The following is a 24,062-nucleotide window of genomic DNA, read 5'->3' as shown; positions in this document are numbered from 1 at the left end:
GGTGGGTCACCTGAGGTCAGGAATTCGAGACCAGCTTGACTAACATGGTGAAACCCTGTCTCTACTAAATACAAAAACTTAGCTGGGCATGGTGGCGGGCACCTGTAATCCCAGCTACTCGGGAAGCTGAGGTAGGAGAATCGCTTGAACCTGGGAGGCGGAGGGTGCAGTGAGCCAAGATCATGATGGGCATGATCCAGCCTGGACAACAAGAGTGAAACTCTGTCTCAAAAAAAAAAAAAAACCAATATGTTTCCCTCTGGACACCGTCAGCACATAGCTACATTTCATATGTTGGTTTTTTTGTGAGTGTTTTTGGCAATCTAAAAAGAATAGCTACCATTTTTTAGTGCAATGTCACAGCACTAGGTACATATATACATAACATACATATGTATGTCTGTATTATCCTATAATCCTATTTTAATAAAAATGGAGCTTATATTGGTTAATAGATTAGCCTGTGTTAGAAATATGACTCCAACACTTTCTAGCGTTATACTCCCAGATAAATCATTTAAGTTCCCTGAGTGACTGCTTTTCCATCTGTGTAATGTTGCCATGGTCTTGTGAGAATTAAATGAAACAAGTTATAAAACAAATAGTACACCATACATAGTTAATAAATATTAACTACCTCCTCCTCTTGCTGCTTTCAGATGAATACATTAGTTTTTTTGTGTGTGCGTATACCTTTCCAAAAACTAAGTCCTCTATCACTTGACCTTCTTCCTTCATACTCTATAACCACATTTTTAAAATTTTTCTTTTTCTTTTTTTAATTATTATTTTTCAATTTTATTTTCTATACCTACATTTTATCATATTTGTGAATCTAACTCCTCTGGAAGGATGGTTCTGAATTAATTATCTGTGTCCAGATCTCTAATTGTCCAAGCCCACACCTCTAAGTTTTGCTAGTTATTTCTATTTGGAAATTCCACTGCCTGCCATATTAAACTTATCACCTTCCTCACTAAATGAAGAATGGAAAGCAAAAGAGTAGGGCAGCATAAAATATTACAAGGACAGAATTGATGAGATAGATGATAAAGCAGCAGCCAATTTCACAGCTTCAAGCTTGCCTGAGAAAGAAAATGACAAAAACTGAGAAGCAGAGTTTTACAGATCATGTCCAAAACTTTCTTTTTCCTCAGTCTTCAGACATGAAACTCTAATTATTCTATTTCCCTAACCTACAAAGCCCAAAATGTTCTTTCCTTTGAATGCCCTCACATTTACATACTCTATTCATCTAACATCTAATTATATACTGTCTTCTTTTACCAATTTTTATAAATGTGTATCTTATCTACCTAACTGTGCTCCAGGTTTTTTAAAGCCAATGACTAACTCTTATATTTTTAGTATTCTTCTTTATGCCAATAAATGCTGATTGACTACAGTTATGAAGGTATGGTCAAGAACTCAGATAATCATGAATAAAGATGTTTTCAGATTTTTTTCTGACATGGAGGAAAAGCTTTTCAAATCAAAAGCTCGGAGATCCTTCCAAAAATAGGGAAAATGTGAGAGTTAATTTATATTTCCCTCTGAAGGCTTTTAGTCTTGGTTTTAAACAGAAAAAAATAAATTCTCCAACAAGATTTCATTAGGCATGTGTTACTACTTTATAAATTATTTTCAAGAACTGTGCAAACTCTTTTTTAAAAAATTATATTTTTCTAAAATGATTACTAGTCATTTTAATTGCTATTGCAAAGCAATTCTTAAAATTAATGTCTATTAATTTTAGACATTAATAAATGTAAATGTCTAAAACCATGTAATATAGACTGATGTGCTATTTAAGTATTAAAGAATTTCAAAACTTCTAAAACCCAGATGACAAAAAACAATTCTTGCAAAGTTTATTTAAAACAATGGATTTTTCCTTTCTTCCTTGGTTGGATTTATTTCAAATTTGGGAAAATTTGATTATATTACATTTTCTTTACTGTGATCAAAACAGAAGAAGTGCAGGGTAAAAAACTGATTGTGATTTGTTTTTTTTTTTTTTACCTGAGTAGCTTTGTCTTTCATGCATGAAGGGTAGTGAACATGAGGATCCCGTGGCCACTGTCCTGTGAGGTAAGGTCCTGTTATTGTATCCAAAGAGGAGGTTCGCCTTATTGTACTAGAGGTTCGAACTTGCTGAGATTTTGCCCTGTCCGCTACAAAAAGTGAAGAAAAAAAAAAAGAGTAGTCATTAGTGAAGAAAATAAAATTTAAAGTTCTTTAACTTCATAGTTTGTAGAATGTCATCCTGTCAATTTTCCCCATTATATGTATATTTACACTAATAGCCCTGTTGTATGATCAGATGAAATGTATGAACCATGTCCCAAGGAAAATACATTCATGTTAAATCTTACATACATTTCCAGGGCTTCCACAGACCCTATGAAGACTATCCATTTTATATAAATCTGCATATCATCTCATTGCCATTATTTTAATTAAGACTCTCATTCATGTCTCACCTGAACTGCCAGTTTTCTAACTGCTATCCCTGTATCCATTTCAACTAAATTTTACAGTGTCATGCCCAAATAGAAAACATTTCCATGGTTAGTCATTGTCTTTAACTTAAAACCTGTATTATTTAGTATGACATAATAAGCTTTCACAATTTGGGTGCCATATGCCTCAATGTTTAATATCTTGCTATTCCATAATCCCATGCTAAGCATCACATGAATGGCCTGTGTTTTTCCAAAGGTAAAATACACTCTTTCTGCCTCTGTACATTCTACTTCCTAAGCCTAGAACTCTCTTTCTTGTTTACTTGGCAAATCCATTTATCTTCAAGACCAGCTCAGATGTCACACTGACTCTGTGAAAATTTCCCCAATGCCCTTTCCTCTCCCCTTCCAAGATATACTTGCCTGTCTCTGCTTTCAGGGCACCCTAAGCCTGTTTCTCTCCCCCATCAGAGCATAAGTTTAAACCCTACAGACTAAATAGGAGTCAACATTCAGTACTCACTTAATAAATATATTCACAGCTATACAAAAATAACATGCATAAATAACTTTATATTTTAATCCAACTTCCTCATTCACAGACGAAGAATTTGAGGCCTAGAGGGACACTGAACAAGAGACGCAAACAAGGGACAGAGGTAAAAAGAACCCAAAATCTCTAGACATTATACACAGTTCAATCAATCTGCCATAACTTCTCCTTTCCATAGGGGTATCACAAGTATCTCTGTTAAAAATTAATCACACTGAATACCGAATCTATAAGGAAACTATAGAGGACTTTCCATATATCCATCCTAAATAATGTACTACTAATGTGCATTCTATGATAGATCCAGCAGATTTACAGGTTCACAAGACTAAGAGTCTTTTCAGAGTCATATCTCACATCAAAAATGCCTTCCTCTTTACAGAGGGTGAAGAAACATTTATTATTGAATGCTGTCTTTTACCTTCCTGAAATCAGAATAATTAGTTTACCAGAAAAACAGAACAAAATGCATGTTATCATATTATGCAGATAATAGCTTAGAACTACAGTTTTTATTTTTTCCTTTGACCCAAGAATTGTAAGAAAAGATCTGAAAATTACCAGAGTTCCTCTTTATCTGTATTACTTTAGCTCCAATTGTATTGTACTGAAGGCAGAGAATCCAGTGGAACCCATTTCTATTCTTTGGAATTACCTGAAATTTTCCCTGTGACCAAAAACATGGTAATTTCTTATAAACATTTCATAAATCAAAGAGAAGGTATTTTATTTTCAGAATATATAGTTCCTTGTCTTATATATCAATTGAATTAAATTATAGAATATAGGAATAATTATCAGTTTTATCTGTTACAGACTTAGAAGAGTATTCTAAAATCTTTAAACTACTATTGAGTTCTAAAAATTCTCTTTATTCTTTGCACGTTTTTGACCTTTATATTTTAGTTCTATATTATTTATCACATATAGATTCTTTTTTTTTCTTCTTTTATTATACTTTAAGTTTTAGGGTACATATGCACAATGTGCAGGTTTGTTACATAGGTATACATGTGCCATGTTGGTTTACTGCACCCATTAACTCGTCATTTACATTAAGTATTTCTCTTAATGCTATCTCTCCCCCAGTTCCCCCAGCCCTACGACAGGCCCCAGTGTGTGATGTTCCCTGCTCTGTGTCCAAGTGTTCTCATTGTTCAATTCCCACCTAGGAGTGAGAACACGCAGTGTTTTCTGTCCTTGTGATAGTTTGCTGAGAATGATGGTTTCCAGCTGCATCCATGTCCCTACAAAGGACATGAAGTCATCCTTTTTATGGCTGCATAGTATTCCATGGTGTGTATGTGCCACATTTTCTTAATCCAGTCTATTATTGATAGACATTTGGGTTGGTTCCAAGTCTTTGCTATTGTGAATAGTGCCACAGTAAACATACGTGTGCATGTGTCTTTACAGTAGCATGATTTATAATCCTTTGGGTATACACCCAGTAATGGGATCGCTGGGTCAAATGATATTTCTAGCTGTAGATACTTGAGGAATTGCCACACTGTCTTCCACAATAGTTTAACTAGTTTACATTCCCACCAACAGTGTAAAAGCGTTCCCATTTCTCCACATCCTCTCCAGCATCTGTTGTTTCCTGACTTTTTAATGATCTCCATTCTAACTGGTGTGAGATGGTATCTTGCTGTGGTTTTGATTTGCAGCCAGAAGAGAGTGGGGGCCAATATTCAACATTCTTAAAGAACTTTCAACCCAGAATTTCATATTCAGCCAAACTAAGCTTCATAAGTGAAGAAGAAATAAAATTCTTTACAGACAAGCAAATGCTGAGAGATGCTGTCACCACCAGGCCTGTCTTACAAGAGCTCCTGAAGGAAGCACTAAACATGGAAAGGAACAACCAGTACCAGCCACTGCAAAAACATGCCAAATTGTAAAGATCATCGATGCTAGGAAGAAACTGCATCAAATAACGGGCAAAATAACCAGCTAACATCATGTCAGGATCAAATTCACACATAACAATATTAACCTTAAATGTAAATGGGCTAAATACCCCAATTAGAAGACACAGCCTGGCAAACTGAATTAAGATTCAAGACCCATCAGTGTGCTGTATTCAGGAGACCCATCTCATGTGCAGAGACACACATAGGCTCAAAATAAAGGGATGGAGGAAGATCTACCAAGCAAATGGAAAGCGAAAAAAAAGCAGGGGTTGCAATCCTAGTCTCTGATAAAACAGACTTTAAACCAACAAAGATCAAAAGAGACAAAGAAGGCCATTACGTAATGGCAAAGGGTACATATAGATTATTGACATCAACATTACAGCTTATATGCATCACTATTATAATTTGTCCCATTAATTATTTTTTAAATTTTATCATACTGAATATTATGACCCCTTTCTGCTTTCTTTCTGTTAATTTGCATGGTATGCCCACCCTTTCATTTACAAGCTCTTAAAAGATTTTTTATGTGTATCATAAAACAAAGTGTTTTTATACCTTTTGAAAAAAACATTGCAGCAAGCCTTCTGATTGTACAAGGTGAGCTTATCCCACTTATATTTATTGTTATAACAAATCTGGTTCACCTTGTCATGTAATTTTTTCCTATTTTGGAATGTTTCCTTGCTACTTGCTTTCTGTTTCATTGTTTGTTTCTTCTCCTTTTATCTTTACCTCCTCCCCACATCATAGGTAACTTGGAAGACACATAAACTGTTTCTAGTTCTATTAACACGACTAGAAGTTATTTATATTAATTTTTAAAATATTTTTCCTCGTGATAAATACCTACTAATTTTAGCAACACTGGGAAACAGAAAAGTAACATCTCCCATTATCCAATTTATAATAATTTGTTTAAAATTTTAAAGTTTACTTTAAATTCCTTCCACCATGAAGAAACAAAAGACAACAAACTGTTGAGAGGCAAAGCCAACATTTATCAGTTGACCTCTAAATTTAAAAGGCCTATATAAAGGTCAGCTATAACCAGTTAAGGAAACACCATTCTAACTGAATAACTTGCGCCTCTACTTAAATTGCTCCAAACAATTTGAAAAGTTGTATGTAGTCCATTTAATTATTAAAACTCCTTTTAGTTTAGTAAATAAACAATAGGAACCATTTTTAATGGTTTTTTTGAGGGGGTGGTGTTAAATTTATTTTGTGTTTTCTACAGATGGTCTCGTTCTGTCACCCAAGGCTAGAGGACACTGGCATGATCACAGTTCACTGCAGCCTCAAACTCCCAGACTTAAGTGATCCTCCTGCCTCAGTCTCTTGAATAGCTGGGACCACAGGTGCGCATCACTACACCCAGCTAATTTTTTAAACTTATAGAGATGAGGTCTCACTATATTAACGAGGCTGGTCTCAAACTCCTGGGCTCAAGCGATCCTCCCACCTTGGCCTCCCAAAATGCTAGGAATACAGGTATAAGTCACCACTCCCAGTCTTGTTCTTTTTAGACACAGGGTATTGCTCTGTCGCCTGCCCAGGCTGGAGTGTACCGGTGTGATCATAGCTCACTGCAGCCTGGAACTCCTGGGTCTACAGTAGTTAGGACTACAAGTGTGCACCACCCCATCGGGCTAATTTTTAAATTTTTTGTGGGGATGGGGGTCTCGTTGTGTTGCTCAAGATGATTTCAAACTCCTGGCCTCAAGCAATCCTTTCCCTTTAGGCTCCCAAAGCACTGCGATTACAGGTATGAGTCACAATACTCAGCCCATTTTAATGTTTTATAATGAGTTAAATACATAAATAATCTATAAATGAGTCCCTTGGTCTGTATAACAATACTCTAATCTATATTTACTTTCACTTATTTACTCTATATTTACTTAATTTTTCTATTTTATATATATATGTGTGTGTGTGTGTATATATATATATATATATATATTTTTTTTTTTTTTTTTTTTTTGAGACGGACTGTCGCCCAGGCTGGAGCGCAGTGGCACGATCTCGACTGCGAGCTCTGCCTCCCGGGTTCACACCATTCTCCTCCCTCAGCCTCCCGTGTAGCTGGGACTACAGGCGCCCACCACCGCGTCCAGCTAATTTTTTATATTTTTAGTAGAGATGGGGTTTCACCGTGTTAGCCAGAATGGTCTCGATCTCCTGACCTCGTGATCTGCCCGTCTCGGCCTCCCAAAGTGCTGGGATTACAGGCATGAGCCACCGCGCCCGGCCTATTATATTTTTAATCATTGAATCTTTACCTATCTCTTTAAAAAGATCACACACTCTACCCTTAGTGTTCACTTTCTATAACTACTCTGTCCGAACTGTGGTCTTCAAATTATTTTGACTAGGTGTTCCTATTGGTAAATATATAGGCATGCAGTAATGTGTAGCTGCTTCTTTATGAACTGGATATCTATGATATTGCTAATATGTTATATATTATAAAACAGAAAAATATAAATGTATATGTAGGAAATAAAAAATAAAAATACAGAAATATTTTCTTTCTGTACCTCAAAAAATAAATTTTGGGGGGCAATAACCTATTTAGAGACATTAAAAGTTTGACTATACACTCTAGAAAATATCCTGCTGCAAAAAAGTCAACCAATTCTTTGGAATCTGTGACTAGCAGCCAAACTTTTCGATTTAATAAATTTAAACATGCAGTCAGCTCCTTCAAAAGGTCATTATCTATTAATAAATTAAGTTTTGGCCATGGCAATCAGAACCTTAAAACCTAAATACAAAACACTCTAAGGTAGAATGCTTAGGAACACTAGAAACTAAGAAAGATAAAGTACAGTATAGCTTCTTCGGAAAAAGACCCAACCACACAAACAAGGCATTTTGCATGCAAATAAAAGTTGAAAGTAGTTACAATAAAAGCTACCTCCTGAGCCAGCACAGTGGCTCACGCCTGTAATCCCAGCACTTTGGGAGGCTGAGGTGGGCGGATCACCTGAGGTCAGGAGTTTGAGACCAGCCTGGCCAAAATGGCAAAATCCCGTCTCTACTAAAAGTACAAAAATTAGCCGGGCGTGGTGGTGGGCGCCTGTAATCCCAGCTACTCAGGAGGCTGAGACAGGTGAATCGCTTGAACCCAAGAGGCAGAGGTTGCAGTGAGCCGAGATCACGCCATTGCACTCCAGCCTGCGCGACAAGAGCGAGACTCTGTCTCAAAACAAATAAAAATAAAAATAAAAATAAAAAAAATTTAAAAAACTGAAACCAAAAAAACTACCTCCTCAAAAATGTAAGTCTGAAAAAAACAAAGTAGGCTCTCTTACAAAACGAAAGTGCCAGAGTAAAAGCAAACCAGGCTGCTCTAATATATAAGTGAAATTTAGATTTTAATAATTTAATTTCATTAAATAATTTAACCCTGAGTCTGAAAATTTTATAAACTAGCTATAATATTCTATAGCTACTTTATTTATTTATTTATTTATTTGAGACAGAGTCTTACTCTGTCACCCAGGCTGGAGTGCAGTGGTGTGATCTTGGCTCACTGTAATCTCTGCCTCCCAGGATCAAGTGATTCGCATGTCTCAGCCTCCCGAGTAGCTGGGATTACAAGTATGAAACAACATGTCTGGCTAGTTTTTGTATTTTTTGTAGAGACAGGGTTTCACTATTTTGGTCAGGCTGGTCTTGAATTCGTGGCCTCAAGTGATCTGCCCACCTCGGCCTCCCAAAGTGCTGGGATTACAGGTGTGAGCCACCACACCCAGCCTCTATAGCTACTTTATAAAATCTTTAACAGGTAGTCAGTGAGGTTTTCATGATGTTTAACTTCACTTATTCATATTAATTCAATCTTTATTGAAATCAAAATACCAAATTCATCAAGAACAGACTGAATACAAGACATTAAGTTGCTTTTCTTCAACTTTAAAATATCTGGAAATGATATAGTTCTTAATCTACCTAAGATCAAAAATAGCCAATAAATAAATACAGGTGGGGAATTTTCCTGTTATTGGTTCACTAAGGGTAAGCATAAATTTGCTAAAGCTCAATTTTATTAATAGAAATTTACTTCATTAATTCTGTAATGAGAAGTAATACCTTGAAAGCTATAGTTTTTAATGTATTATCACCACTAACATTAATTTTCTCCTTGTCTCGCAGTTATAATGATTTTCAAAATAAATTTCAAAAAAAAAAGGTAACAAAATAACTGAGAATACAGGATGTGGAAAGGTGACTGGTATGTTTTTCTACCCAATCTGTACCCAATATGTACATTAATATTTATCATCCAATAGAATTATTACTAGATTTCGTTTTCCTAAATTAGCATAATCTAAGCACTTCAACAGCTATTAACAGTCTTCCTTCTTGGCATATAGAATGATGAAACATTAGCCAAATACATGGGCCACATAAAATAAAATCACCAAATTCAAATGAACTTCACATAAGTGACAGAAAGGATACTAGTTGTGAATATGCTATCTGAAATAAAACTAAAGAGCAAAACTGAAGTTTTCTCAGTGTGGGCAGAATCTGAAACACTAATCAACCAAACCTGGAACCCTGCCACACACGCAATCTAGAAAACATGCAGAAATGACCATATGGCTGCCCTGCAGAATCTGGAAAGAAACCAATCAAGAAGCTGACAAGAAAAACAAACATGCTTCTGACCAAATGAGGCCTGACAAAACTCTGTAACCTGAGGTCCATCAGGAATAACAAACCAAAAAATGTAGTCAGGCAGCTATTTAGGCATGATTCTCTAAGTTATAGCTCACCCAATAAACTTATGTCAAATGACACACAAGTTAAGACATTTAGAAGGAGGTCTTCAATCTATTTTCAAAGAAAGCTCAAGCGAGTATCTTTGCATCAAGGTTGAAAAGAAAACTTCACTAATATGGCTAAAAGAAGCCTGGTAACAAGCACTGAAAAAGTACACAACAAATTAAGATGGAGCTCTGATATTTGGAATACATTTTTTAAAATTACATATATGGCAAAAGATATTTTTTAAGTTCATTTTCTTGGGGGGTGGCAGAATGATAGTCCTTTAAGGAACTTTAGCAAAGTAGTAATTAGTAGAAGGAGATTCATCAGCCTTATAAATTTCAAATGAATTCTGTTAATTCCAAACATCTAAAATCCACTGTGACTAATGAGTTCATATACTAATCACAAAGTATTAGCAACTACAAAAACAATTAAAATAACTGCCCAAAGGTGGAAAGTCATATTGTAAGCAAAAGGAACACAAATATTCCTAATCAGAAAACAACATTTCACAAAATTCTGTGAATTTAACTTCTAGTTAAAGCACCGAAGTTTGGAAAATTTTTTATCAAACGAGACAGACTCACTATTACATCTCAACTTATAAAGAAAAACTGTTTTTAACAAAAGCACAACAATAAAGGTTATAAAATGGGCTCTCTCTCCTTTTTTCTGGAGACAGAATCTTGCCCTGTCACCCAGGGTGGAGTGCAGTAGCACGATCTCGGCTCACTGCAGCCTTGATCTCCTAGGCTCAGATGAACCTCCTGCCTTAGCTTCCTGAGTATTTGGGGCTACGGGCAATTGCTACCACGCCCAGCTAATTTTTTTGTATTTTTTGTAGAGAACAGGGTTTTGCCATATTGCCCAGGACGGTCTGGAACTCTTGGGCTCAAGTGATTTGCCTACCTCGGCCTCCCAAAGTGCTAACTAATATTACTGGTCACACACCTTGATAATTAAGTAGGGAATAATTTTCTCAATATATGACATACAGGAAAAAGCATTTTCCCTCAAAATTTGCTTTTTATTTAAAGAGAAATAGAGGTAATGAACAGAAAAATATTAACTCCTCTAGTACAGGATACTACTAAAATTTTTCACCTGCTTTTACTTGGGATTGATGTCCATACATACAGAAATACACAGACATACATAAAACACAAACACACATACTCACATACTCTCCATATTTGTTCACGTAACAGTTTCACTTCAAACACTGATACAGAAACACAAACACCGTTAGTGTTTGAAGTGAAACCATTACCTTGACAAATATGAAGAGTGTGTATGTGTGTGTTTGTGTGTATCTCTATGTATATCTATGCAATATATGTAGTATTTTCTGTCCATTAAAGAGTAGTAAGTCAATATTCAAGACAGTTCCTTACATAAAAGTTTTGTCAAAGTATTCCAACAATATGAAGATGCTGACAGAATAGATTTTAACGACAGACAGACAGCAATGAAGAAAGCTGCTACACTTGAATGTCCCCTCCAAAACTCATGATGAAATTTAATTACCACTCTAAGAGGTGGGACCATTAAGAGGCAATTAGGCCATGAGGGCTCTGCCTTCATGAATGCATTAATGTTATGACAAGAGCAGGTTGTTATAAGAGCTAGGTCAACCCTCTATTGCTCTCTTGCCTTTCTACCTCTGTCACGGGATGACATAGTATGAAGGCCCTCACCAAATGCCAGTACCTTAATACGGTACTTCCCAGTCTCCGGAACTGTGAAAAATGAATTTCTTTTTTGTGAAAGTGCCAGAGTAAAATTAAATCAGACTGCTCTAATATATAAGTGAAATTTGGATTTTAATAATTTAATTTCATTAAATAATTTAACCCTGAGTCTGAAAATTTTATAAACTAGCTATAATATTCTATAGCTACTTTATTTATTTATTTATTTGAGACAGAGTCTCACTCTGTCACCCAGGCTGGAGTGCAGTGGTGTGATCTCAGCTCACTGTAATCTCTGCCTCCCAGGTTCAAGTGATTCTCATGTCTCAGCCTCCCGAGTAGCTGGGATTACAAGTATGAACCAACATGTCTGGCTAATTTTTGTACTTTTTGTAGAGACAGGGTTTCACCATGTTGCCTAGGCTGGTCTGTGACACTCTGTTATCGCTATGCAAAACAGATTAAGACAACAGCCAAACACAAGTTCAAGGACAATACAGATGGTTCCACATTTACGATATTTCAACTTAGAATTTTTTTACTTTCTGATGTGTTTATCAGGATATAACCCCATAGTACCTAAGTCAAGAAGCATTTGGACTTATGATAGTTTGATTCACAATTTTTTGACTTTACAATGGGTTTACAGGGGTATTAAATGCATATTTGACTTAAAATTTTTTTTTTCAGGATGTAACCCCATTGTAAGTCAAGGAGTATTGCCATCTACCACATAATAATGTCACAAAATATCTCCATAAAAGACCAAATATAAGTGAGTTGGGAGAAAGCATAAAAAAGTATTGGGCCATAGTGGTATCAGCATCTGTGTGAGAGACAGCAAAGGAATGTACCCAGGCTTCTGACGGTTCAGAGAACAAATTCACTAATAGGTAAATGTAAAGGGCCAATCTAGAATAGTAGCTAAATTAGGAGGAGATTCCACACAATCTGATTTGCAAGTGAAGGCAAAAGGACATCAACTCAATAAAGTCTGAGATACTAGAGCAATATGACTATGCTCATATCTAACAAAAAAGAACTGCTTCCAACATGGAATCCAACAGTAAAGAGAAATTACTGGGAGTCTAATCAAAATTGAGCAGACAGAAGCAAAGAAAAGAGAAGGTTGAGAAAAAGTTGCACAGTGGAGTCAGGGAGACAGCAGAATCGAGAATTTTTTTTAAAGTCATTTTACAAAAACAATAAAAGTGGGAGCACTACAGCCTTGAAGACAGAAACGGTATCATGAACTATCCACCCTATTAAAAAGTACAAAAAAAAATCATTTTACTTAAAAGAAATGAACAATAGAAAAGAATAGCAGATTCTTCCTAAAGTTATCATAAGGGAATAAAAGCATACAAAGAATAAAAGATGTCCCTATGAATAATGAAAGCATGCCAGAAAGACATACCCATATAAGATGAATATTGTGACCTAACATTTCAAAGTAAGCTACAAATCCTTTTTTAAATGACAACAGTGATGAAAAACCTCAGTACTTAAAAAATATTCAGAAATGATGTGTTTGACAGCAAGGAAGATATGAAAACAGAGGTGATCAAACTCAGCAAAAACTTAGAAAAGATATCAAAACTTATTTTAGGGATGAAGTCTAAGTTACAAGAAACACAAGAATGAATAAACACAATGGGTAATGCCTTAACAGAAATAGGAAATGGTAAGAAAAAAACTATAGAATTAAAAAAATGAGGAGACAAGACTTCAAGAGAAATTAATATGTAACACAGGCAAAGAAGGTCCAACATATGTGTACAACAGGAGTCCCTCAAGAAATGACCAAAGGAACAAAACAAAAAATACTAAAAACTATAATTTTAAAAACTCTCCTAAAATAAAAGATAACTTGAAAGACATACTGAAAGGACATACTTATACCTGGGGAAAATAATCAACATACCAAATATATTTGATAAAGCTAAAGTAATCTTCAAGTATAAAGGTCACAGATTAAAAAACCTATATCTGAGTTCTTGCTATAGAACTAGCAAGGACTTACGGATTATTCCTATAAGTCTTTCCTGAAAATCTATTAGAGAATGCTCTTCAATCAAAAGCCTGGAAAGAAATTAACCTAAGAACTGGTGGAAGGTGTGAATCATTCAGTTAGCACCTTTGACAGAGAAGAGAGCAGTAGTATGTTCAGTATCTCTATGGGCAAGTCTTCCACCACTAAATGGAAGAAATGACCATAAAAGGATAGTAAAATTATACTATTTCCCTCTCAACACATTTGAATTTAAGACTATAGATTTCCAGAATGTTTGATAACTAAATGTGAGTTATTAAATTCTTTCTAGAGTCAGATATATATATACACATATATATGAGAGAGAGAGAAGAGAGACAGAGAGAGAGAGAGAGAGAGAGAGAGAAAATAAATAAATTTTCATATTCCTCCAATGTTGTTGAATTGGCTAACCTTAGAGAGAGAAGTTTTCTTCCTAAGTAACCTAGTAAAGAAATCAGCTCCCACTCAATCTAGAGGGGAAAGTAACTAAAATTGGAGGATTCACACTAAAACCATCAATAGATTTTTGCCTATTCTCTCCCTCCAAGCCTGACACTCACAAAGTTCCAAGTGCATCCTATGGAAGTCTATAGCAAGAACCAGGAAGGGATTAAGAGATAGTAGTTCCTTTTATGGAGAAAGATATTTACCACGAGAAATGCTGGGATGATGGGCTAAAGGGGTTGAAGAAAGGGCCATATAGAAAAGATAAAAGCCTTCGGGAAGATCTTCTCCTTGCAATGGGGTAAATCTAGAAGGGCCTCTTAAGGAACAAAGAGAATAACCAGGCTCCTTCCACACCACCTTACCCTCTACTGGACATGTCAATAAAGAATAAAGCATCCCTAAAATTATTTTCAAGGCCAAGAAAAAGCTGATTATGACTATTAATATTATGGAATCTCTACAAAAGGACAATCTAATTATGCCATGTAAAATAATGTATTTAGATAGCTATATGCCTATAATTTCTCTAATTCTGAAAAGTAACATTCAAATTCTGAATGTTCAGAATTAGAATGTTACTTTTCTAATTGGAAAATTATCAGCATTGTTATCTCCTATTTGAATAAAGAGCAACAGCTAAATATAATACAGAAAACACAACAGTCTCCTAGACAAGTGAATAGCCCTTCTCATGATATCTAAACTGAAAAGTTGTAGAATTCCAAATCCAAATATATTTTAACACACAATTTATAAACAAAAGATTCAAGCACTTAAACACTTTGCTTATGTAATAATTACAAATTAGCTCGTAACTGCCTAGTAATTGGGTGAAGAGTTAAATCCATGGTTAAATGTAGAAGAGATTAAGGGGAAAGGCTTAGGAAAAAGAATAACTACTTAACCTAAGGTATGATTGCCAGTCAAGCTAATCTACTGCTGCAAAGCAAATGATAAATAGAAATCTGTACTGAAATATGTCTGGATACCACTGATTTGCTTAATGCAAAATAATCTAGTAAATTAAATATAGCCTACAAGCTGTATTCTCCCCACGCCCACATTGTGTCCTCAAATCCAGCAATGGTGAATATGTTGTTTACTAGGAAACACAATTAGCTACACTTTTCTAGAGTAAACCCAGAATAACTAGACTCAACAGAATGAAGGCTTCAGAAACACAGATGTTTATTCTACCATTTACTTTCATATATATTGACACCAAAGAATCAAATATGTAGCTGTGAAGCAGTAGTTTATCCAAAATTAAATGCTTCATAAAGTTGGAAATGGTCAAAAGCTGCAGAAAATATCCTGAAGGAAAATGTCTTACACAAATCACAGTTTTGCAGAGTTCACGAGTAAAACAGAACACAGTAAAACACCAGTCTATGTCTGCATACACAGAACACCTTCCACCTCAACAATTCTACAAATATTGTGTGTAAAAGATTGCCAGAAAGTGTTGCCAAGGACTGAGAGCAACTGAAGAAAGAGAACAACCAGCAGCATAAATAAGTGTAGAACAAAGTGCCATAAAATATTGGAGGATAGCATTATGCTTTATTTCTCTAAAATAGCCACAAAACTGGGCATTATTATCTTAGTCAAAAAGAGTCAATTGATATTACCGATTGAATTGTGCTTCAGTCAAAATGGCACTGTCCAGGAGATACAAACAGACTAGAGTCACAAAGTTTGAGTGTTTACTGTATTTAAATTTTTCTCCTCAATGAACAATTAAAGAGTACTATTCACCCTAAGCGCCCAAGAAATGAGTGAATTAATCTCAGATGATAGTTTTAGATACAGCCTGAATCATTAACAATACCTAGAATACCTGGGGCATTTGGAATACAAAACCGAATAATACCTCCAGATGTACTGGACTCATCTCAAAGTAGGAGGAAAACAAAACCACACCAAGCCAGATAGCTACAGTGGATTTTTTCCTCTCCTCTCTCTCTCCCTTCACTTCTGATTACATTTTTAAAATCCTTTCAATGTGTGTAGTATTACCAGGTGACAAGAACTGGACTATGCATGTTAGGAGCATTATAAATAATGTAGCTCACTTATTTCTCATGGAAATGTCCCATCACACACTTGTATCTCTCTCTTTTCACCTATATCTCAGCTATTTTACTTTCACTTTAGAATGAGAGAGAAGAGGAAAAAAACTAACATTCAAAATCTGTTTACTTTGCACTTAAATGATTAATGCAAGACTTATCTACCAGGAGGTATGTTCCTAAAAAGCAAGAATGTTGTCATATTTTCATTTATCTGACACCTAGTATATCTACTTACAAAACATTTGTTAAACTTGTGGATATCACAAGTGGTCTCCTTAGCCTTTACTATGAAATAAATATTCAAAAATTTAAAATCGCCTATTCTGGACCTCTATGCCGAAGCAGACTTTTGGGAAGAGCCTCAAGTAGAATAGCTCCATATTTCTCGTTAATATTCTTTATGTGAGGCTTATCTAAAATCACTGTGAATAAAGTACAAGACAGTGAAAAAAACAACTTGAATTCAGGTCCAATTGTCATTCTATTTTCCTCATTTATATAAAAGACTACGATTTCTATGCTCTGACATTTTACAAACACAAACATAGAATGGATTGATGGAGTGTCTCTTGTACTGACAGAGGTACTGCCAACACAAAATTAACCATACTTGTCAATGTGACAGATTAGATAAGGAAAGACAGGAACTCCCAAGGTTAATTTTCAAAGTGGCTCCAATAGCAGCAGCTAGTGAACTACCTTCTTCAAACTCTAAAGTACAGTAAGGGTGGTAATGCTAGCAGCTACAATTTAAAATTATAGCTTTATTTTTATAAAAAGTTAGTGCCTTATCACAATAAAAGCCCAATATGCATTTTATTACCGAGAGATTGGTTTTCACATGATCATTTAGGAATTCAGACTTCATTCATCTTATGGCTCCACCATTCCATTAGGGCCTTGGTCAGAGTCCTTTGCTAGATTCTCTGCATCCAGTTGGCAGATGAGGGAAAAGAAAGAATGAGGAGGACCAAATGAGAATTTTTAAATTGAACAAGAATGAAAGTGTTCTTTATCATTTAGTCTTATCTAACTGCAGCAGAGGTCAGCAAAGAAAAAAATACATAACTGCAAAGGGGGCCAGAAATTACAGCCTAGAAGTAGGCTCAAGTGGGAGAGAAAAGAGGATTAGGTGAACAAATAGCAGTTTACTATAGAAGACTTTTTGTATTATTAATAACTCTATTTGTCTAAATTACTCTTGGAGACAGTCTGAACCAAATTTTAAAGTGACTCCCACTGCATAACCATCATAATCTGTCACCATAAATAAGAAAATCTAACTTAATCACCTACCTTACTCTCCACATTAGGTTCTTAATGACATTTGGTTATTTTCAAAAGTCGCATCTACCCCTAAAAGACAGATTCACTCCAACAGTATTCTAAATTAAATTCTCCAAAGACATTAAAAAAAAAAAAAAAAAAGGACTTCAAAAAGACTAGAAAACATATATAATTCCCCAAGGTGATCTCTTGGAATAGGTCTGAAGAGCAGTGCACTGTTTTTCTTAAAGGATGGTCAGGACTCTGATAACTTATTTAAAAGTTCTTAAGATTTGTCAAAGCAAGGTGGTATGTAATTTCAAACTGATGATAGTAAGTGTGCATTAATAACAATACAGAAAAAAAAAACTCTTTGCTCATCAACATTAAAATATATAACACCAGTTGAACTTTCTGGATCCTTTTAACATTATAAATACAAAAACCTTATTGTAAACTGTAAACTCTTGTCAACAGAGACTCCAGTGCTGCCTTAGTTCTAAGTTTTGGGATTTGGGGCCAAATGGAGATGAAAGACTATATTCTCATATACCAAACATCATCTTACTGAAAGACTACTACTTTCTCTCCAAAAAGCATTATGTCTATCATTCTCATCTCATCTCCAAGACGACTCTCATTCTCTTGGTACTGTTGTTCTCAATTTAATATCATGAGGAAAATAATCTAATTGAAACAATTCATACAAAGATAGTGAGTTTCAAGGATGTCTTTTCAGAGATATGCATTTTAAAAAATAAAATGGTGGCTCACTCCTGCTACCCCAGCTCTTTGAAAGGCCAAAGCGGAAGGATCACTTGAGGCCGGGAGTTTAAGAACAGCCTGAACAACATAGTGGAACCCCATTTCTTAAAAAAAAAAAAAAAAATTAGCCAGGCATGGCAGTATGCACCTGTAGCCTTAGCTACTCGGGAGGCTGAAGTGGAAGGATCGCCTGAGCCCAGGAGTCTGAGGTTACAGTGAACTATGATTATGCCATTACACTCCAGTCTGGGCAACAAAGCGAGACTCTGTAATCAATCAATAAATGACTGTCAACTCAAAAGGATCTCTAAGTAGTAAAATGTCAGGCAATGTGTTAGAGTGAAATAGAAACGTTCAAGTAGAGAAATATATTTGGTGGGCAATGAGATCCCAAACAGTCCAGAATTCCTTCCCTCAAGAAACCAACATTTCAGATGAGATGACAAGTATCTTAAATAGTGACAGTACAATGTAAAGGTGTAAATATAGTGCTTTGAATATTCAAAGAAAGTCACACTTGTCTTTACCTGGAAACGTTAGGAATATTTTGCAGAAAAGCATGATATTTGAAAGCTGTTTGCAAAGAACAGTTAGGGGTTTTCAGGCAAAAAGCATGTATATTAGAGGCACAAGTATTCCTGACAGGAAAAATATACCCAAAGAAAGTGAGTTCAGTTTGGCAGGAACACAAGGTACACAGTGGAGGTTAGTGAGATGAGTCTTTTACCCCCAATTCACCAAGGAACCAACAGAAATCTTTCATCAAAATCAGTGTGTGTGCGTGTGTGTTTTTTGAAGAAAAACTGTGCTTATAGCAGTATAATGATTACATTAAAGATGCAAGACAACTGGCATGGGAAAAGACTTAAGAGGTGACAATTCCAAAAGTCCAAGCAAGAAGTAATAATTAGGACACGGAAAGAATGAAAAAAAAAAAACCCCACCATGTTCAGGAAATAATTCTGAGGAGGTAAGACAAGATATAGTGACCACAAGGATGGGAGAAATGAGGGAGGAGAAAAAGTCAAAGATTATGCTAGTAGGAAGTAAGAACTCAATCCAATGACATTCTAGGTCTGAATATCTCTTAACCATAAAGAATGTGTTCCATCGTGCCAACAAAAGAAGAAACCAACTCCATTTCTGTACCATGTCTCTGAGTGTAAATTTAAGTCATTCAATACTCTTATCTTGATAACTATGCTTCTAATCATATCTTATTACATATGAATCTTTAAAACACATGACTCAAACTTGCAATTATATAGAGTAAAATCTGTTGAATTTTATTAGTTTTATTCTCAGTAACACAGAAAAATGCACTAGGTCACTTTTTCTTTTTTCCTTTTTTTGAGACGGAGTCTTGCACTGTCACCCAGGCTGGAGGGTAGTGGTGTGATCTCGGCTCACTGCAAGCTCCGCCTCCCGGGTTCACGCCATTCTCCTGCCTCAGCGTCCCAAGTAGCTGGGACTACAGGTGCCCGCCACCCTACCCAGCTAATTTTTTGTGTTTTTAGTAGAGACAGGGTTTCACTGTGTTAGCCATGATGGTCTTAATCTTCTGACCTCGTGATCCGCCAGTCTCAGCCTCCCAAAGTGCTGGGATTACAGGAGTGAGCCACTGCGCCCGGCCACACTAGGTCACTTTTTCAAAGCATGTAAATTGAATACGAATTCCTGTACCAAGAGGATATGATATATTCTGTTTTGTGAAAAATAGGTTGAATACACTTTAAAACTTTTTATGCAGATGGTAACAGGATAAAGAAGATAAAAACCATGAGCAAAACATCTAAAGACAGTTATAATAATACTTTAAAAAATTCAGATTTGTAAACTTGTAGAATGTGTAAGGATCATGTCTGTTTTAACTTGCCATACAGAGGTACCAATTATAAAAATACCCATTTCCAGCCAATAGAAATGCAGTAATTACACTTTTCAATGCCTGTTTCAACTTTGAATTTAAATACCAACATAATCTTCCACTCAAAAATTATAAAGCCAACCCCAGCAGAGAAAATTATGATGTATTTCTTAAGAAAATTAAACTGCAGATAACAGGATTGCTATTCTAAAATTATATGATTCAGAAGAAAGGATTTACATCTAAACTGATTTATTTTTCTCCAAATCCACACACAACAAACTTATATCTTACCAAATAACTCTGAGGTAAACAGTTTAATCAAGGTGTTCGGCATTGCTTCCAGGAAGGAAATATAACACTATAAATAGTAAACTTCCCTTGAATCACAAGGAAGACATTCAGGAATATGTCTAGTTGGGTGTTCACTGGTTTTTTTTAATTCAAAGTTTCAGGATAGATGTGCAGGAAGGACGTGCAGGTTTGTTACACAGGTAAATGTGTGCCCGTCATTGGTTTTATCTTATACAAAGTGAGCAAATCCTAAGTCACTAACTCTCAGTATATTAAAATTACCTAAAGTATTATGCAAACGTGATAATGAACCTCTACTCTGTATGGAGAAAATGTCAGGAGCCAGGGATTATCCAGTGATTGCTGAAAAAGGAATGTGAACTTTAGGGTGCGCATGCTATTGCTCTCTTTCTCTTTCTCCCTCTCCTTCCTTCCCTGTCTATATCTCTCATACACATACATACACCATTTCTCTTGGTCCTTAAGTATATACAGAAACAATAAATTAACACCAGCCTGTAGAAATATACAATTATACATAAAATCATGATCTACAGCACTAACCATATTTGTAGTCTAATTATGCTTATTGCTCTGTCCCCCTGACAGTGACAAGAGTAGAATGTTTTGTCAAAGTTTTTCTTGGAAGGAGAGAAATATGAAGCTGGTTAGGAATAATTTCCTAGGGAATTATAACTGAAGTAATACTTTTTTTTTTAATAAGGACAAAATATTCCAGAAAAAGTCTTGGAATATTTATCCAATATAAGCATATCTTTTCAGAGAAATGTGAGAAAATCATTAGTATATATGAGTTATTTCCCTTTTAGGGGTTATTTGAATACCACATTCCTCAGAATTGTAAAACTCAAGACTAGAAAGGGAATGGAAAAGATGTATTCATGTTCATTTATAATAGCTTCTTAGGATATTAATTTTGCTAAATTTCAGTAGAACATTTTATTCAGCAATGAGAAATTACACTATTCAGTTAATATGTTTTTACAACCTCAGATGAACCTCAACCTTGTATAACTGACTTCCTAAAAAGTTTGTATAAATAACATTTTGTAAATTGGATCATTTTATTTGCACATAAGTTATATACTGTGTAGAGCAAATAACCACCTCAAAATCTGCTTTACAGTTTAAAGTTTTGACATTACGATGAAGTTCAAATTAATATATAATTCACATTCTCCTTACTTGGAGCTCAGTATTACCACAGTCTTTAGGAGGGACTATAAAAACATCAGAATTTTTAATTTGAAGAGCCCACCAAATTTTGGGCATGGATGGTTTAGTTTCTCTAAGTATAACAGACTCAGGGTCAGCAGTGGTGGCTCTCTATTACCAGCAGTTAGGAAGCCCAAGGTGAGAGGATTCCTTGAGCCCAGGAGTTCAAGACCAGTCTGGGCAACATAGGGAGACCCATCTCTACAAACACTAAAAAAGTAGCCAGGCGTAGTGGTACACACTTGTGGTCCTGGATGCTCAGGAGGCTAAAATGGGAGGACTGCTGGAGCCCAGGAGGCTGAGGCTGCAGTGAGCCATGACTGCACCACCGCAATCAGCCTGGGTAAGTGAAACCCTGTCTCAAAGAAACAAACAAAAATTCAGAAGCTGATTCCATGGAGCCTCACTAAATCAAAATTCACTTAATAGAACTTTAAATGTCACTTAGAAACTCACTCTGTGGAAAACTATCTTCTATCTTTTACAACGTGGACTATGCTGACATCACCCATCTTTATCCTACCTATCTCTACCAGCAAGAGCACCCAGCTCCTTCTATTTTGTGTGAAAGTCTAAATCAGTGTTTTTCCACCACCATCACTGAATAACAGGCCTTAAATGAACATAAAAACCATCAGTTACCTAAATTATTAGGCATTTTTACAAAATGGACAACACAAATATACTCTATTAATTTTAACCTCTGTCAGATATTCAGAGGACTTGCATGCCCTGACAATCATTGTTCATGTAGCTGGGTTCAAATCACTGATGTGAACATATATAGCTAAACAGAAATCTCTATATAAACGTTATGTAAGGATTTAAGGATTTAACAAATATTCACTGCAAGCCTGGCTTTCTAAACACCAGAAACCATGGTAGATGCCGGAACACTAAAAATGACATGGTATTATATGGTGAAGCACAGATATGCACCAAAATTACCTTGAATACAGAGTTATAGAAACATTGAGATAAATGAAAAATCATAATTAAACTATTAAAGCCTCTAGAATCACTACATTAACTATGGAATAATACAGGGGGTCAAACAATCAAAGATTCAGCTACTGCACTATATATTTTATATTTTGAGGCACTTAATTCAATAATGGAATAATATTTTTAAATTATTGTTAAGTCCTTAGAGACTAGACTTCATAATGGGAGACTTTTAACAACCCACTGTCAACATTAGACAGATCAATAAGACAGAAAAGTTAATAAGGATATCCAGGAATTGAACTCAACTCTGCACCAAGTAGACCTAACAGACATCTACAGAATTCTCCACCCCAAATCAACAGAATATACATTCTTCTCAGCGCCACATCGCACTTATTCCAAAATTGACCACATAGTTCGAAGTAAAGCACTCCTCAGCCAAATGTAAAAGAACAGAAATTATAACAAACTGTCTCTCAGACACAGTGCAATCAAACTAGAACTTAGGATTAAGAAACTCACTCACAACTGCTCAGCTACATGGAAACTGAACAACCTGCTCCTGAATGACTACTGGGTATATAACGAAATGAAGGCAGAAAGATGTTCTTTGAAACCAATGAGAGCAAAGACACAACATACCAGAATCTCTGGGACACATTTAAAGCAATGTGTAGAGGGAAATTTATAGCACTAAAGGCCCACAAGAGAAAGCAGGAAAGATCTAAAATTGACACCATAACATCACAATTAAAAGAATTAGAGAAGCAAGAGCAAACACGTTCAAAAGCTGGCAGAAGGCAAGAAATAACTAAGATCAGAGCAGAACTGAAGGAGAAAGAGACACAAAAAACCCTTCAAAAAATCAATGAATCCAGGAGCTGGTTTTTTGACAAGATCAACAAAACTGATAGACTGGTAGCAAGACTAAGAAGAAAAGAGAGAACCAAATAGATGCAATAAAAAATGATAAAGGGGATATCACCACCGATCCCACAGAAATACAAACTACCATCAGAGGATACTATAAACACCTCTACGCAAATAAACTAGAAAATCTAGAAGAAATGGATAAATTCCTGGACATGTACACCCTCCCAAGACTAAACCAGGAAGAAGTTGAATCCCTGAATAGACCAAAAACAGACTCTGAAATTGTGGCAATAATTAATGGCCTACCAACCAAAAAAGTTCAGGACCAGACGGATTCACAGCCGAATTCTACCAGAGGTACAAGGAGGAGCTGGTACCATTCCTTCTGAAACTATTCCAATCAATAGAAAAAGAGGGAATCCTCCCTAACTCATTTTATGAGACCAGCATCACCCTGATACCAAAGTCTGGCAGAGACACAACAAAAAAAGAGAATTTTAGACCAATATCCCTGATGAACATCGATGCAAAAATCCTCAATAAAACACTGGCAAACCGAATCCAGCAGCACATCCAAAAGCTTATCCACCATGATCAAGTGGGCTTCATCCCTGGGATGCAAGGCTGGTTCAACATACGCAAATCAGTAAACGTAATCCAGCATATAAACAGAACAAAAGACAAAAACCACATGATTATCTTAATACATGCAGAAAAGGCCTCTGACAAAATTCAACAGCCCTTCATGCTAAAAACTCTCAATGAATTTGGCATTGATGGGATGTATCTCAAAATACTAAGAGCTATTTATGACAAACCGACAGCCAATATCATACTGAATGG

General features: G+C 35.6%; 1 protein-coding gene across 5 annotated transcripts in view; it reads right to left on the bottom strand.

The window, feature by feature from the left end:
* The window catches only part of GLCCI1 (glucocorticoid induced 1), a 133,138-nt gene that overhangs the window by 92,273 nt on the left and 16,803 nt on the right, over positions 1-24,062 (bottom strand). For 4 of the 5 annotated variants that reach the window (XM_050782957.1, XM_050782958.1, XM_050782959.1 and 1 more), the window contains exon 2: positions 2,023-2,174. In XM_050782957.1, coding sequence (XP_050638914.1) covers positions 2,023-2,174 — 152 coding nt within the window. Of the gene's footprint in view, positions 1-2,022; positions 2,175-3,579; positions 3,686-24,062 lie in introns of all 5 variants that reach the window. The other variant, XM_050782961.1, reaches the window with a different exon arrangement.

This window comes from Macaca thibetana, chromosome 3 (genome assembly GCF_024542745.1).
Source record: "Macaca thibetana thibetana isolate TM-01 chromosome 3, ASM2454274v1, whole genome shotgun sequence".
Lineage (NCBI taxonomy): Eukaryota > Metazoa > Chordata > Mammalia > Primates > Cercopithecidae > Macaca > Macaca thibetana.
The sequence above is the reverse complement of the archived record's forward strand: the minus strand, read 5'-3'. Positions and strand labels throughout refer to the sequence as shown.